Below are 12,838 nucleotides of genomic sequence, written 5' to 3'. Positions count from 1 at the left end.
TTTTTTTTTTTTTTTAAGGAACTGGACTTTTTATGTACTGTAGATCTCACAGCTGAAAACTAGCACATGGAATATTTGCTGTTGATGTTTAAACTGTGATTCCTCACTTGACTCAGACATTATTGCTCCTTGGAGTAGGTAACTTGGCAACTTTATATTCGCATTCCTTAACTACCTTTGTAAAAGTGAAGCTTTGGAGTCTGTTCGGTCTAGCAGAGCTAATGAATATGGGTTTGCTTCACTTTGTCTCTCCAGGAAGCTATTAGGTAAGAGGATTCGAGATGCATGCAGTGTAGCTAGGAATAATCGTAATTCCCTCAATCCTGCTTGTGTGCTTTTGCTTGAGATAGTGGACTGTGGATAAGACATTTTTTAAGATTTTAAAGATTGGTATTGCATTTCTACAGTACTTACCAATTTGTTGCCTCTATTTTTAAAGGGTATATCAGTTTGTCTTCAGGTGTGACATGTAATGGGTATTTATGGTGTTAATGTGACAATCTTTCAACCCCTAACAAAATAATAGCTGCTGTATACAATACTATTGTATATAAATTTCAGAGGAGTGTCTCATCTGTTGTGGATTCTTCTTGTAAAATCATGAATGATATCGATAAGCAAATTATTGATATTTCTTTAACAAAATATTGCTTTAAATATAAGACCTAAATGCTTGCACACCATTAGACTCCAGAACACTTTTTGTAGCATTATTTTTGAAAAAATACAGTTTTATAGTAGTTGAGGTGGGGGCAGGGAATAAGGGGATCTATATTGTAAATCAGAAATAAAAAAAGTACTCATCAGATACACAATTGCTTTGATTATTAATCTTAAATAAATTCTGATAATATACAATCAATTTTATTTACCTGTTCACAGAAAGAAACAGGACTAATGCCTACTTGGGAGTTAGGTTGGAGAGCAGGTGAGTAGATGTTTTCAGATATTTTCATGGAGCTCTGAAGCACTGCTGAAAAGTGGCCAATAACCACTGTGTCAAAGTCTTAGTTTCAGTTATAGGTGTGCAACCTTATTGAAGTAGAAATTAATGACATTGCAAACCTGTAAATGAGAATAGAATTTGTCCTCAATTGTTTGGGTCAGGAATGCTTTTTATAAATATAAATATAGAGGACTTTGCGAGCCCCACGGTGCATCTGATGGCAGAAAAAAAACTTTAGGGTGAATTCAAACTGAGGAGGTACTGTAATGGTCAAGCAAATTGGATACCTAGCATCTGAGGCTAAAATCTGGCTCAGGTCCTCTTTTATGAGTACTGTACTTTAAAGTGTGACTAGTGTCTGTCTCCCAATGGTTTAATAATAAGAGTAGAACTTACTAACTTTTGATTTTGAGTGGTGTGGATTAGATTCAACACTTGTAAGGTAAATTTATTAGATGATGACGATGATCTAGGTAAACACACTAAGGTCTGGTCTAAACTAAAAAGTTAAGAATTCTCCCATTGACCTAGCTGCTGGTTTTTGGAAAGGTGGATTACCTGCGCTGACTGGAGAACACTCCCTGTCGGCCTAGGTAGCCATCTACATTGAAGCACTACAGGGGTCATCTTGACATGGAGAAGAGTATTTTGCAAGAATGCTTAAACATTTGGACAAAGCAGCCTCAACGTGTTTCTTTCTTTCTTTCTTTTTCTTTTCTTTTTTTTTTTTTTTGCTTCATTGTTTCTATATTTGAAGGTCTCATGAGATAAAACAGTTTACTGAATATTCAATATATGTACCAAGTACTGAGAACCTATTAGACAGATCAGTAATTGAAACTTATGTGTTAATGATATAGCAAGAAATAAAACATTTAGTTTTCACTTTCTTTTTAATTTCCTTACACTTGGCCTGGGAAGCCTGCCTTACAATTTGAGAAACACTGTATTTGAGTGAAGTCAATTATGAGATGGTTTAACTGGAGTGGCTGCAGGTGGAAAATGGAATGGGAAGAATTCATGGGCAAAATAAACAAAATAGTAAGCTTTGTCCAGACATACTGGAAAACTGTAGACATTTCCTCCTCTTTTGCACAATGCTGTGGGGCATCCTGCATACTGTATAATTGATTTTCCAGTAAACTGACAGAAACCTTTTCATTTCAACATATATTGTATGGTTTTGGTGCCTCCATAATTCTGCAAAAAATATTGGCCAATTTACAGAGATTTTCATCCCAAATCTGCAGAATTGTTCAGATATTTACAGTAACCTGGTGGTTTTTTTAGCTTTCCCTTTGTGCACTTTGATTCTAGATCACATACCTTTGAGGAGAGGTTGCAATCCCTTTTTTTGACTCCCTATAGGTAGAATGGAAGAATATACAAGGACATAGAGTGCTATGTCTGTATCTGTCAGCCCTGTAAATAAGGTCTGTCTGCTCAGTTCCCTATGGGTTTTCTTTGCTTCTTCTTCCCAGAAACATGGAGTCTGCAATCTCATGCCCAGCTTCTTCTCTCCCTCACTCTTCTATTTTCAATCCCAATCTGAAGAAAATATAAGGACAGAACAGAAAAACGAAGAGAGTACCTCTTCTACCACCCTTTCCTATATGGCTTCTGTGTTTATAGAATTTTGCTTCTTCCCCTCCCTCCCCCCTTCAGTCAACTGGTGAGATGATTTCTACCCTCTCTTTGGGGTTGACACAGAAGGACTTGTGGAAACCAAACTGACAGTCAAATTTAAACCATTTTTCCAGTGTCCCGTTTCTATATCTGCAGCAATAATAAAATCGAGTGGTAGCTCGTAAGGTGGGAGGCAAATGCAGTAGTGATGGTCATCAACCAAGAACCTGACTTCTCTCTTTTTTTTTATGTCTAAATCCTGTAGAGACAGCGTCTCTTTGGCTGGATGCCATGTGTTAATCTTTGTGGTGGCATGTTTCCTATATAGTTTCCACCTCTGTTTCTTTGTGTTCTGTCCCTGTTACATGGTTGTTTCCAGTTCAAGACCAAAGACTTGAAAGATTTTTCTGATGATTTGGTTGCTTTCTGTATGAGAAGTGACTTGATTTTATTCGGTTTCATTTAACATGTTAAGCAGGCATATATCCAAGCTGCAGGAGAGAGAGGGTGGAAATAACTGAACAAACTTCATATTGTGCTAAGTAGGCTTATTTTGCCTAATTTATTACATCCATTCCAAGTTATTTAGTATTGGAAAAAAGCAAAATCTCTGAATTTGAGAGGTTTAGTAAGAGAACTTTTTTTAACTAATCTGGGAAGTACACAGTGTAAGTTTTGCTTATTTTAAATCTATACCTATTTTTTTTAATGGATGTGAGAAGAACCTATCAAAGCCCAGCATGTTAGCTATAAATTCATTATAATGATATTTTTTAAATAATTCTATAATTTATATAGAATTATATTTTAATGCACAGGTGCTCATACTTGGAAGTCTGTGAACTTCTTGACAAATAGATACTGAAATACAGTTTATACCAAACTTAGAACCAGATTCTCCAATAACCTAAGCGTAGCACTTACTACCATGTGTATTTCCATTGCAGGATCGACCCATTATATTGCAGTAGAAAATTCAAGTGAAAACAATCACTTAGTATTCTCAAAAAAGTTAGGCATGTAAATTTTTGAGTGGAGAAAGTGCAATTTTGTTAAAGAAATTAATGTTTTGAAATTTCCAGTTTGTATTGAAACAAAAAATTTAAACTAAGACCTAAAATTTGTCCTCAGATACCCGTGTACAACTCTTATTACTTTGGTATCTGTGGGCAGAATTTGGCACGAAGAGTCAATTGTAATATGTGTGCATGGCATCAAAGAATATTGGTACCAATCTTAGCCTCTAATGTATAGTGTTCATTACTAAGTGTCTGAAAATAATTGTAGTGCACTTGCAGGTGGTAGCACACAGCAGCTTTTTCAAGTTATGCGACAATGTGCTTCCCACTTCAGTAGATAGAATCTCTTTTGTTTGTGTTATATTCAAGCAATTAGATTTTTTGTTCTGATTATTGAACCCAAGTGTAACAGTACTATAACACTAATTTTAATGTAAATATCTATATCTACATAAACCCTGCTCTGCTTATTTAAAAGTTATATATACAAATTATATATTTTGATTGCTATAGTGGGTCATAGGCTATATTCACACAGTACCCATTTTTTCCTAAATTTAAAAAGTCCATATTTAAATGACATTTTACTGTTTTCTTAATAGAACAACAAACCCCCAAAAGTGTGTTCGTTTGAGCAGCCTGCTTCAAATTATGTCCAAACATAACTTGTTTGAACAATAAATATATCACCTCTTTCATAGTTAAATTGTTTTTCCTTTGAAATGTATATGTGTAACAAAAGATTGATAGTAGTTGTGGACACTTTAAATATTTTGTGCTAGGGGAAATGTATGTTGCTTTGGCAAATAGTTAAGCTCTAGTCTTAAACCTTTTCCTTTAATCAGGGGCCAACATTTCTTTTCTTACATGTGTAGTCTCATTAAATCCAACTTGAAAAGACCCCCTACTTAAGTATGTCTTACTATAAGCACATGAGTAGTCCTGTTGAATTCACTACTCAAAGTTAAACATGTTCCTAAGTAACTTGCCGAAGAAGGGCTGGAGGAAGGTCAGGATTTGGTCCCGATCTATATTTCTATGAATTAATATCATGGGGGGGAGGAGTGATAAATACTGATCAGAAAATTTAGATATTTGTTTTCATTTTGGTCCTTCCCTTCCTTTGAAATAATGTAACTGTAATACAGTATGTATGTCCTTAATGTATTGTTTTTTTATTTTGTATTACAGAAGTGCCTACAGGTTTCAGTTCAGATCAGGGCCTTGATATGCTAGGCACCATACAACCACAGAATACGAGACAGATCCTGCCCCAGAGAGTTTACAGTCTATGGCTTGGATCCTACAAACACACATGTGCTTAACTTTACTATCATGAGGAATTCCAGTGATTTCAATGGGACTACTTGTGGTAGAAAAGTTATTTTTTTGCAACATACCTGACAAGACAGCTGAAGGATAGGATGGGAATTAAAGGCAAGGGAGGTGAAGTGACATGTTGAAGGTCGGACATGAAACCAGTAGCAGAGTTGGGAATAGAACCCAGGTGTTCTAAGTTCCAAGCCACAGTCCTGTTCAATAGATCATACTACCTCTTGAGTTAATTTATATGTTGTAAATGTCCAACAGTGTGTTTTGTATTTGAGCCACATCAATAACTGTTCATTTGTATCATATCAGTAGATGAGAATTAAATTTATTTTTAGAAATTTAGACCTAATACACTCTTATTCACTGCTTACTGACTGCAAATTAATAAGCAGATTGAATTTGTTTTAATTGGCAAATCATTATATTTCTATACACATGGTGTTTGATAAGTCGCAATACTGAATTGTTCTCTAGCTAATTTTATTTAAGTATTTATTGTTTTATGCCCTCAAGAGAAGCATTAATGCAATTTGAATGAGTTTTACCGTTGGTAGTTTTGGAAACTGTGATCTTGTAATTGCGGATCTCTTCTTGATGTGCCCCAAAACCATTTGGAGTAAACAATTTAGATAAAGACAGTAGAAATTATATCAGATTTTGTATTTTGATAGATTTTTTTGTGTGGCCCTGGATATAGGGTTTATCAGATACACCTCTACCCCAATATAACGCGACCCGATATAACACGAATTCAGATATAACGCGGTAAAGCAGTGTTCCGGGGGGGGCGGGGCTGCGCACTCCGGTGGATCAAAGCAAGTTCGATGTAACGCAGTTTCACCTATAACGCGGTAAGATTTTTTGGCTCCTGAGGACAGTGTTATATTGAGGTAGAGGTGTACATACTTCTCCCAAATATTATATTTGTTTAATCCATACATAGCCACACGGATGGGTCTGTTAAATATGCATGATTTTTTCCCTCCATGCAACATGCCCTGGTTTGGTTTACTGTCACTGATTATGATTTTTGTTTTGTTTTGCTTTTTCCACTGGAAAACATGCAGCTCCTCCTGCCTGTGTTACTTACGGAGGACCATATCTATGATGCTTTGATTAAGGTGTTTAACATTTTCTCTTTCTGGAGGCAGTCAGGAACCTATCCTGTTCCTTGCAAATTTTGGCCAGGAGTAAGCAGAGCTCTTAAACGTGCACCTATCTTTAAGTACCTGTGTAGTCTCATTGCACTACATGGGAGAGGGAGGGATAGCTTAGTGGTTTGAGCATTGGCCTGCTAAACCTAGGGTTGTGAGTTCAATCCTGGAGGGGACCATTTGGGGATTTAGTTGGGGATTGGGCCTGCTTTGAGAGCAGGGGGTTGGACTAGATGACCTCCTCAGGTCCCTTCTAACCCTGATATTCTAATTCTATAAATGCTTAAATAAAGTGCTGCTGAATTAGAGCCTATGATCATATACAGGATATTAATGGCCAAAGTTAAATTTAATAGATAGTATTTGTTAGGAACTGGCACCTTTATTTTAAGCAAGCGGGTAAATGGCTTCCTCTGAATCTGCAACAAGAAGTTTCATGTGGATCTCATGGCAACACTTGTAGCAGTGATTATTTTTCCTTTCCTCATTAAAAGCCTGATCAAAAGCCTATTGATGTTAATGGCAACCATTTCACTGACATTACTGAGCTTTGAATCAGGCCTTAAGACCCCAGTTGAACAACATACTTAAGCATGTGCCCAACTTTAAGCATGTGAGTAGACTCATTAGAGTCATGCTTAAATACCTTGTTGAATCAGGGCCTCCAAGCACTTCAGATCGTTGTACAAGTACAGTTTCTTATGAGTCAGATTCCTAAATATGCTTCTAAATAAGCATCCCTAACAGGGGAATCAGATATACTGCTTACTCGCTGTTTGCATTATGATATTCCTTAATACATGTACACTAAATTGTAGTTTACAAAGGTTTCTTTAAAAAGTATGAAATAATTTAAAAGCAATATTTTTTTTAAATATTACAAAATCTATACCAGTGATAACTTCTAGCTCTTAATAACAGCAGTTGCTGTATTAGATCTGACCACCTAGACCAGCATCTGATGTCTGGAAGCAGCTAGTTCTAAATGCTTCAGAGGAAAATGCAAGAAAACTCATGGACAGTTTTTTGGAATATTCTGCCCAAAGCAGAAGTTTCATCATTGGTGTACATATGACCTGAAGTATGAGTGTTTATGCTCCTTTGTGTACAAAATTCCTAACTACTGTAACCAGGGATATTCTCCTTATCCATATAGATTGTAGAACAGAGATCGGCAACCTTTGGCACGCGGCCCGTCAGGGAAATCCACTGGCGGGCCGGGACGGTTTGTTTACCTGCAGTGTCTGAAGGTTCGGCCGATCGTGGCTCCCACTGGCCGCGGTTCACCGTTTCAGGCCAATGGGGGCTGCGGGAAGTGGCGGCCAGCACATCCCTCGGCCCGTGCCGCTTCCTGCAGCCCCCCATTGGCCTGGAACGGCGAACCGCTGCCAGTGGGAGCCGCGATCGGCTGAACCTGCGGACACTGCAGGTAAACAAACCGTCCCGGCCCACCAGCGGATTTCCCTGATGGGCCGCGTGCCAAAGGTTGCCGATCCCTGCAGTAGACATTTTGAATCCTTTTAAGCTATTGGCCTTAGTTATATTGTTGCCCCTATGAGTAGTAGCCAAAATTCAGGCCTGGCAGGATGTTTTCTGCTCAGATAAGAGATCAGTGACACAGAGTCAGGCTATTTTTTAGTGCAGTTTGTTTATTTACAAAGTGTACACACAACACTTCTTGCTTCCCTAAACAACAGTAGGAACAAAACAGCATGCAAGACAGTCTCTTTGCAGAAGCATCTGATCAGGCCCTTGTGCCCTATCCCAAGAAGTGACTTTCTTGACTTTCTCCTTGTAGACCCACACAGACTTGCAACAAAATGCAGCACACTCATGCTGACTGCCTGCATAAAAGTTTTGTTCCAGTCCCCAAGCCCTGATTTTGAAATGTAGGAAACCCCGGGAGCTCCATACTCTCACCTCTCTAAGCTGCTTGCCACATGGCCCTGGTTGTCAGCCTCCTTGGCTGCAACTGTTTTTACTACACAGAGGAGCTTCATGTGGGTTCTTAGTACACCCATTTACTTTTATTAAATAAGGTCTGTGAACATCTTTGTTTACAAGACCCTGAAGGTGAGCAGTTTCGCGTTGATCATAACGTTTTCTTTTGGCTATGAGTTCCACAGGTTAATTATGCATGATATTAAAAAAATAATTTTTATCTTTCAATTTAAAGTTTTCTTGTTCTTGTATTATATGAGAGTGTAAATAAGAGCTCCTCGCTTAACCTGTATTACCAACCATTAATTTGCATGTCCCTTCTAAAATTTGTAATCCACACCCAGATTGGTCGTCTTCCTCCATAATAAAAACATGTTTGGGTTTGTTTTGTTTGTGACTAGAAGCTAGACTGTACTAGGCTTTTTTAAGGTTAGAAGCAGAGGTCAAAATTTTTGAATACGGAGGCATAAACTTCGGCTCCAAGTCCATATCTAGGCACCTAAATAAGAAGCCTGACTTTCAAAAGGGCTGAACGCTTAGTAGCTCCCATTAATTTCAACAGGTCCCTTTTCTTGGATAAAATTGGTGATAGTAGGTTTCCACAGCATTTTTATCATTCATGCACATGCAAAGATGTGTCAGCCTTTGATTTTTTGTGTACTTTCGTAACAAGCCGTGGTGTCTGATTAATTAGGAATCAATACAGAGAAAATCCAATTATATAAATACTATATTTAAATTTTTGTTAATTATCTAGGTTTCATGTAAAACTTGTTATGCATTGGCTTTGAATTTGGTTTTACATTTATTTTACATGCCAAAATTAATAAATACATGATAAAGTACACTGACAACTACATCCTTGATCTTATGTCCATACTCAGGAAAGCTAACATGAATTTTTGCCTTGGGGATTGCTGGATCCAGGCCTGCGTTTCTGAACAGCTATATAATTGTTCCTTCCTGGCATTGTGCAAGCACCCTTTAATTTTTGGCAAAAATTTTGCAGTTCACCTTCAAACTACAGATTCCTCTGAGCTTTTGAAACTAAGTGTTGCGGCATAAATTAAAAAAAAAAAACATGCACCATAAGGAGTACCTAACGTGAACACAATTTTGCATTCATGTTATCTGATATTGTGCTTCACATACACTATTTTGTTTGCATGTAGAATTTACACGGTCTCTGATTTCTGTTAATTGTTATATATGCTCAGCTACTATAAATATAACAAGCTAAGAACAATTTATATTTAAAAAAGTGACACATCAAGGAAATGTTTGTTTGTTTGTTTTTAACAGCCACAATAACAAACCTTCTTAAAGTTGGGAGTTAAGAAATATGACAGGGTTGCTGTATATGAGTGGTACATATCTTTCATTATTTCTTTATAGTAAAAGAACCTGACACAGTTCAGCTGGATTCTTTAAAACAGCATAAAATAAAATGGGATTTAAAAAATATATAGTATAATTTTGCTTGGCTCTTTGAGGCAGCTATTTAGGCAACAGCCATTCATTCTGTGAAAGGTAAAGGGGAGGGAAAAAAAATTTTGTTTGGGGGTTGGGCAGGTTGGCCATTTTCCTTTTCAGCTACAGAGTTTTTAGGTCTTCATCGGGCACAGTAGATTTCTTAGTAACTGAAATAATTAATTCAGATGATTATCCATTATATACTCATTTATCTTTTGAGAAGACTTGCCCCTTTGTACAAAATAGCGTCAGAATAGTCTTGTTTTTCAATGTCTGGAAGTAGACTCCACTAGTTCGCTTCCAACTAGATTGAAAACTGTTGTTTCTATATATTTTCTAGAACTTGTACCTTGCTATTAATACAAACCAGTGCTGTTCAGAAGGAGTGGGGGGGAGGGGAGAGGAATTTTTGCTATTTCCTCTCCCATTTTCCTCCCCAAATCACGTTTGATGGCTTGAACAGTTATTATTGGTAGTCATGAAAACAAAATAGTACTAGGTTAGAAAATGTGCCTTATCCCCTTCTCCTCTGTGTAATACCATGTGAGATATGTAAGCATATTTTTTTAGGTAATTCTCATCTAGATGATACTTTTCTTGTCATTAAAGCCTAACATAAAAGTAAAATAATCTCTTGATGGTTTTTAAATCAGTAACTTGATTTGTGTAACAGTATTTATTGACTTTTGTTTCATTTTGTTTCCTCCCCCAGAGTGAAGGAGTTAGTTTTATCACCATGACCTCAAACAACAGAGTACAACATTGAAAGAAGCTGCTTGGCTTACGCTTTTTTAAATCGAAGCTGCTTAAGGTTTACTTTATTTTTTGTTTTTGGTCCGAAAGGTTACTTAATTTTCAAAACAGTTATGGACTATACTGGACAACAAATCAGCAAGGAAGGGAGAGCAACCTGCCTCACTCATTTCCTGTCATTGACATCTACAGTCTCATTGTGCTGCTGTTTTGACAGACTTTATTCAAGATATTCTCTAGAAATTCGGAACTTTTCAACCGGCCTCTTATGGCCAATGCCTTCATTTCCTTTTTCTGCAAAGACGCACTGTATTTATTCTTCAGCATATTAAGGGATTCTGCAAACACCTGCAAAAGTAGTAAAATCTGGTATTTACTGGCATAAATTCAAGCCTACCACAGTACTACCTCAGTTCAAAGTAAAGCCGGATTTGTAATGTTGGTGTATAACAGGACCTCCTTTATCTCTATGCTGAGTATCTCTCAAGAACAGTCTTCAGCCTTACTTAACTTTTTTAAGTATACAGCTGCTGGTTGGTTCTAAATCACTAGCTGCAGTGTTTACTTATCAGACAAAGCCCAATGTGGGCACTGAAAAGTCTAAAATGAAATTAAACGTTGTGGATCGGACTTTGATGAAAGATTCCGAATAGTTATAAAGTGTGTAACTGAAGCAACGTAAGTTAAAATAATCAAACTGCATTGGGGGGGGGTATCTCTTTTTACCTTTGACACACTTGTTTAATCCTCTCTAAGTAAGTGTTTATGTAGGTACTTCAAATTGCAAAAGCCTTTTCTGCTATTTACAAACTCCTACTTGTCAATTAACCCTGATCTTCGCTGCATGTCTCCTAACCAAAAATCCACACAGGCATGCTAGGAATGCAAGGATGATGATAATAAGTATTGGGCAGATTGAAATCTTAATTGTAATATATTACTATGCCATCCTGAAAGTTCTAATATTTGCCTCTTACCAGAAAAGTAGCATTCCAGCTAAAGGCATCATTAAAGGGAAAAATAAAAGTTGCAGTCACTTAGCCAGAGTTCTTTACAAGAATGCCCATGTTTTTAATATTTTCAGTATTCTGAAAATACTAGTGATGTGTGGTGGCTATTATTACAAATGTCACCTACAGTTGTTGCACCAGACTAGCAGAATGTTCTGTCATCTTGTTGCTCCTTTGATAAATTTAATGAAGAGTTAAATTGTTTTCAAGGGTACCTCCCCAGTGCCTGCTCTGGTAGTCATGTAAGTATTACACTAAGTCATTTGAGTTGTGTGTGATTTTTTTTTTTAATTCTCTGTGATAAGTGGAGAACCTATACATCACTGTAAACAGAATGCATTATATATATCTCTATATATTTTTATTTTGAGGAAGACAAGAGTCAATGTCTTACAAATATAATGGCAATGCAAAGTCTTCCTGCTTACATGCTGAACTTTTAGAACACAGGATTGTATTACAAGACAAAGATGAATGTAAATTAATTCCTTTTCCACCCCGCAACACAGGGTGTAATTTTTTTTTCCTGTGTAATTTTCAGGGGTCTCGCAACACAGCAATGCATAGGCTGTACAATATTGGTCTAAGCTCAATTTAAATATGCTTATTTGGTTTTTTAAAACCCGTTACATGTTTCTAAAATGTTCTAAGTTAGTACTTGTTCAGTTCTGAAACTGAAACAAATACAATTGTTGACGTTTGCTCTGTGAACTTCCTGCCCCCTAACAATAGCACTGAATGTGGTACCTGCTGAATGCAATGTTTTAATTTCTACTTTGAAGTATCCCTCTGTACCAATTGTAAAATCATGCCACTATAACAAATGGTTAATATTCATACAGCAACTTAAAAAAAAAAACTTGATGATGTACTCAGTTCTCCTCTATCCTGTATATTTCACAAAAGGCATATGCAATATTTACATTCTTGATTTAGTTTACAGAATGGAACCAAAATGTATAAATGTTATGTTTGCTAAAACTTCACAATGTATATTGGGTCTTTGTACATTTTGCCTGACTTACCTTAAATTTAAAATATTTTTTGCTATATAACCTCTATAGTTATTAAGCAGTGTTTTCTTTTTGGGTACGTATTGTTTATGGATATCAAGATGTTAAATATATTTCTTGCTATTGTGATATGACAAGAGACTTAACTTATCTTGCTGTGTCTTCCAATGTACACGCTGTATATAAGGATAAATGTGATGCTGCTGGAGACGAGAATAAATGGAACTAGAGTAGTGTATTGTATTTAGTCTGTATTGATCATGGATGCTCTCCTTAATAGCCATATGCAATAAAATAATTATTTATTAAAGGAATAAAGTCTTTGAGGGCCTGCTTTCTATAGGGTTTTTATTGGTTATTGGGATGAAACCACTTTATTCTTGTTCCTTTAGGGTGAATCAGGCTTTCTATGAATAAATCTTACTGTTCTACAGACACTCACCTGTCTTTCTGTTAACAGAAATAATAACAATGAAAACCAGTACATGACTTTTAGTAATTTTTTTTTTAGAATTATACAGGTTTTTTTTTTGAAAAATAGTATCTTTTTAAGGAACAAATTTTGCCCTCA

The 12,838-nt window shown here is 36.4% G+C and overlaps 1 protein-coding gene across 2 annotated transcripts in view; it reads left to right on the top strand.

The window, feature by feature from the left end:
- Positions 1 to 12,581, top strand: part of IRS2 (insulin receptor substrate 2) — a 41,635-nt gene extending 29,054 nt beyond the window's left edge. Inside the window, exons 2-3 of one of the 2 annotated variants that reach the window (XM_024206103.3) lie at positions 883 to 928; positions 10,204 to 12,581. In XM_024206103.3, the coding sequence (XP_024061871.2) occupies positions 883 to 928; positions 10,204 to 10,231 (74 nt within the window). In that variant the 3' untranslated portion in view covers positions 10,232 to 12,581. The remainder of the gene's footprint in view (positions 1 to 882; positions 929 to 10,203) is intronic. The other variant, XM_024206119.3, reaches the window with a different exon arrangement.
- The last annotated feature ends 257 nt before the right edge of the window (positions 12,582 to 12,838 follow it).

Source organism: Terrapene carolina, unplaced genomic scaffold, assembly GCF_002925995.2.
Source record: "Terrapene carolina triunguis isolate 2854851 unplaced genomic scaffold, T_m_triunguis-2.0 Scaffold21, whole genome shotgun sequence".
Classification (NCBI taxonomy): Eukaryota; Metazoa; Chordata; order Testudines; family Emydidae; genus Terrapene; species Terrapene triunguis.
The sequence above is the reverse complement of the archived record's forward strand: the minus strand, read 5'-3'. Positions and strand labels throughout refer to the sequence as shown.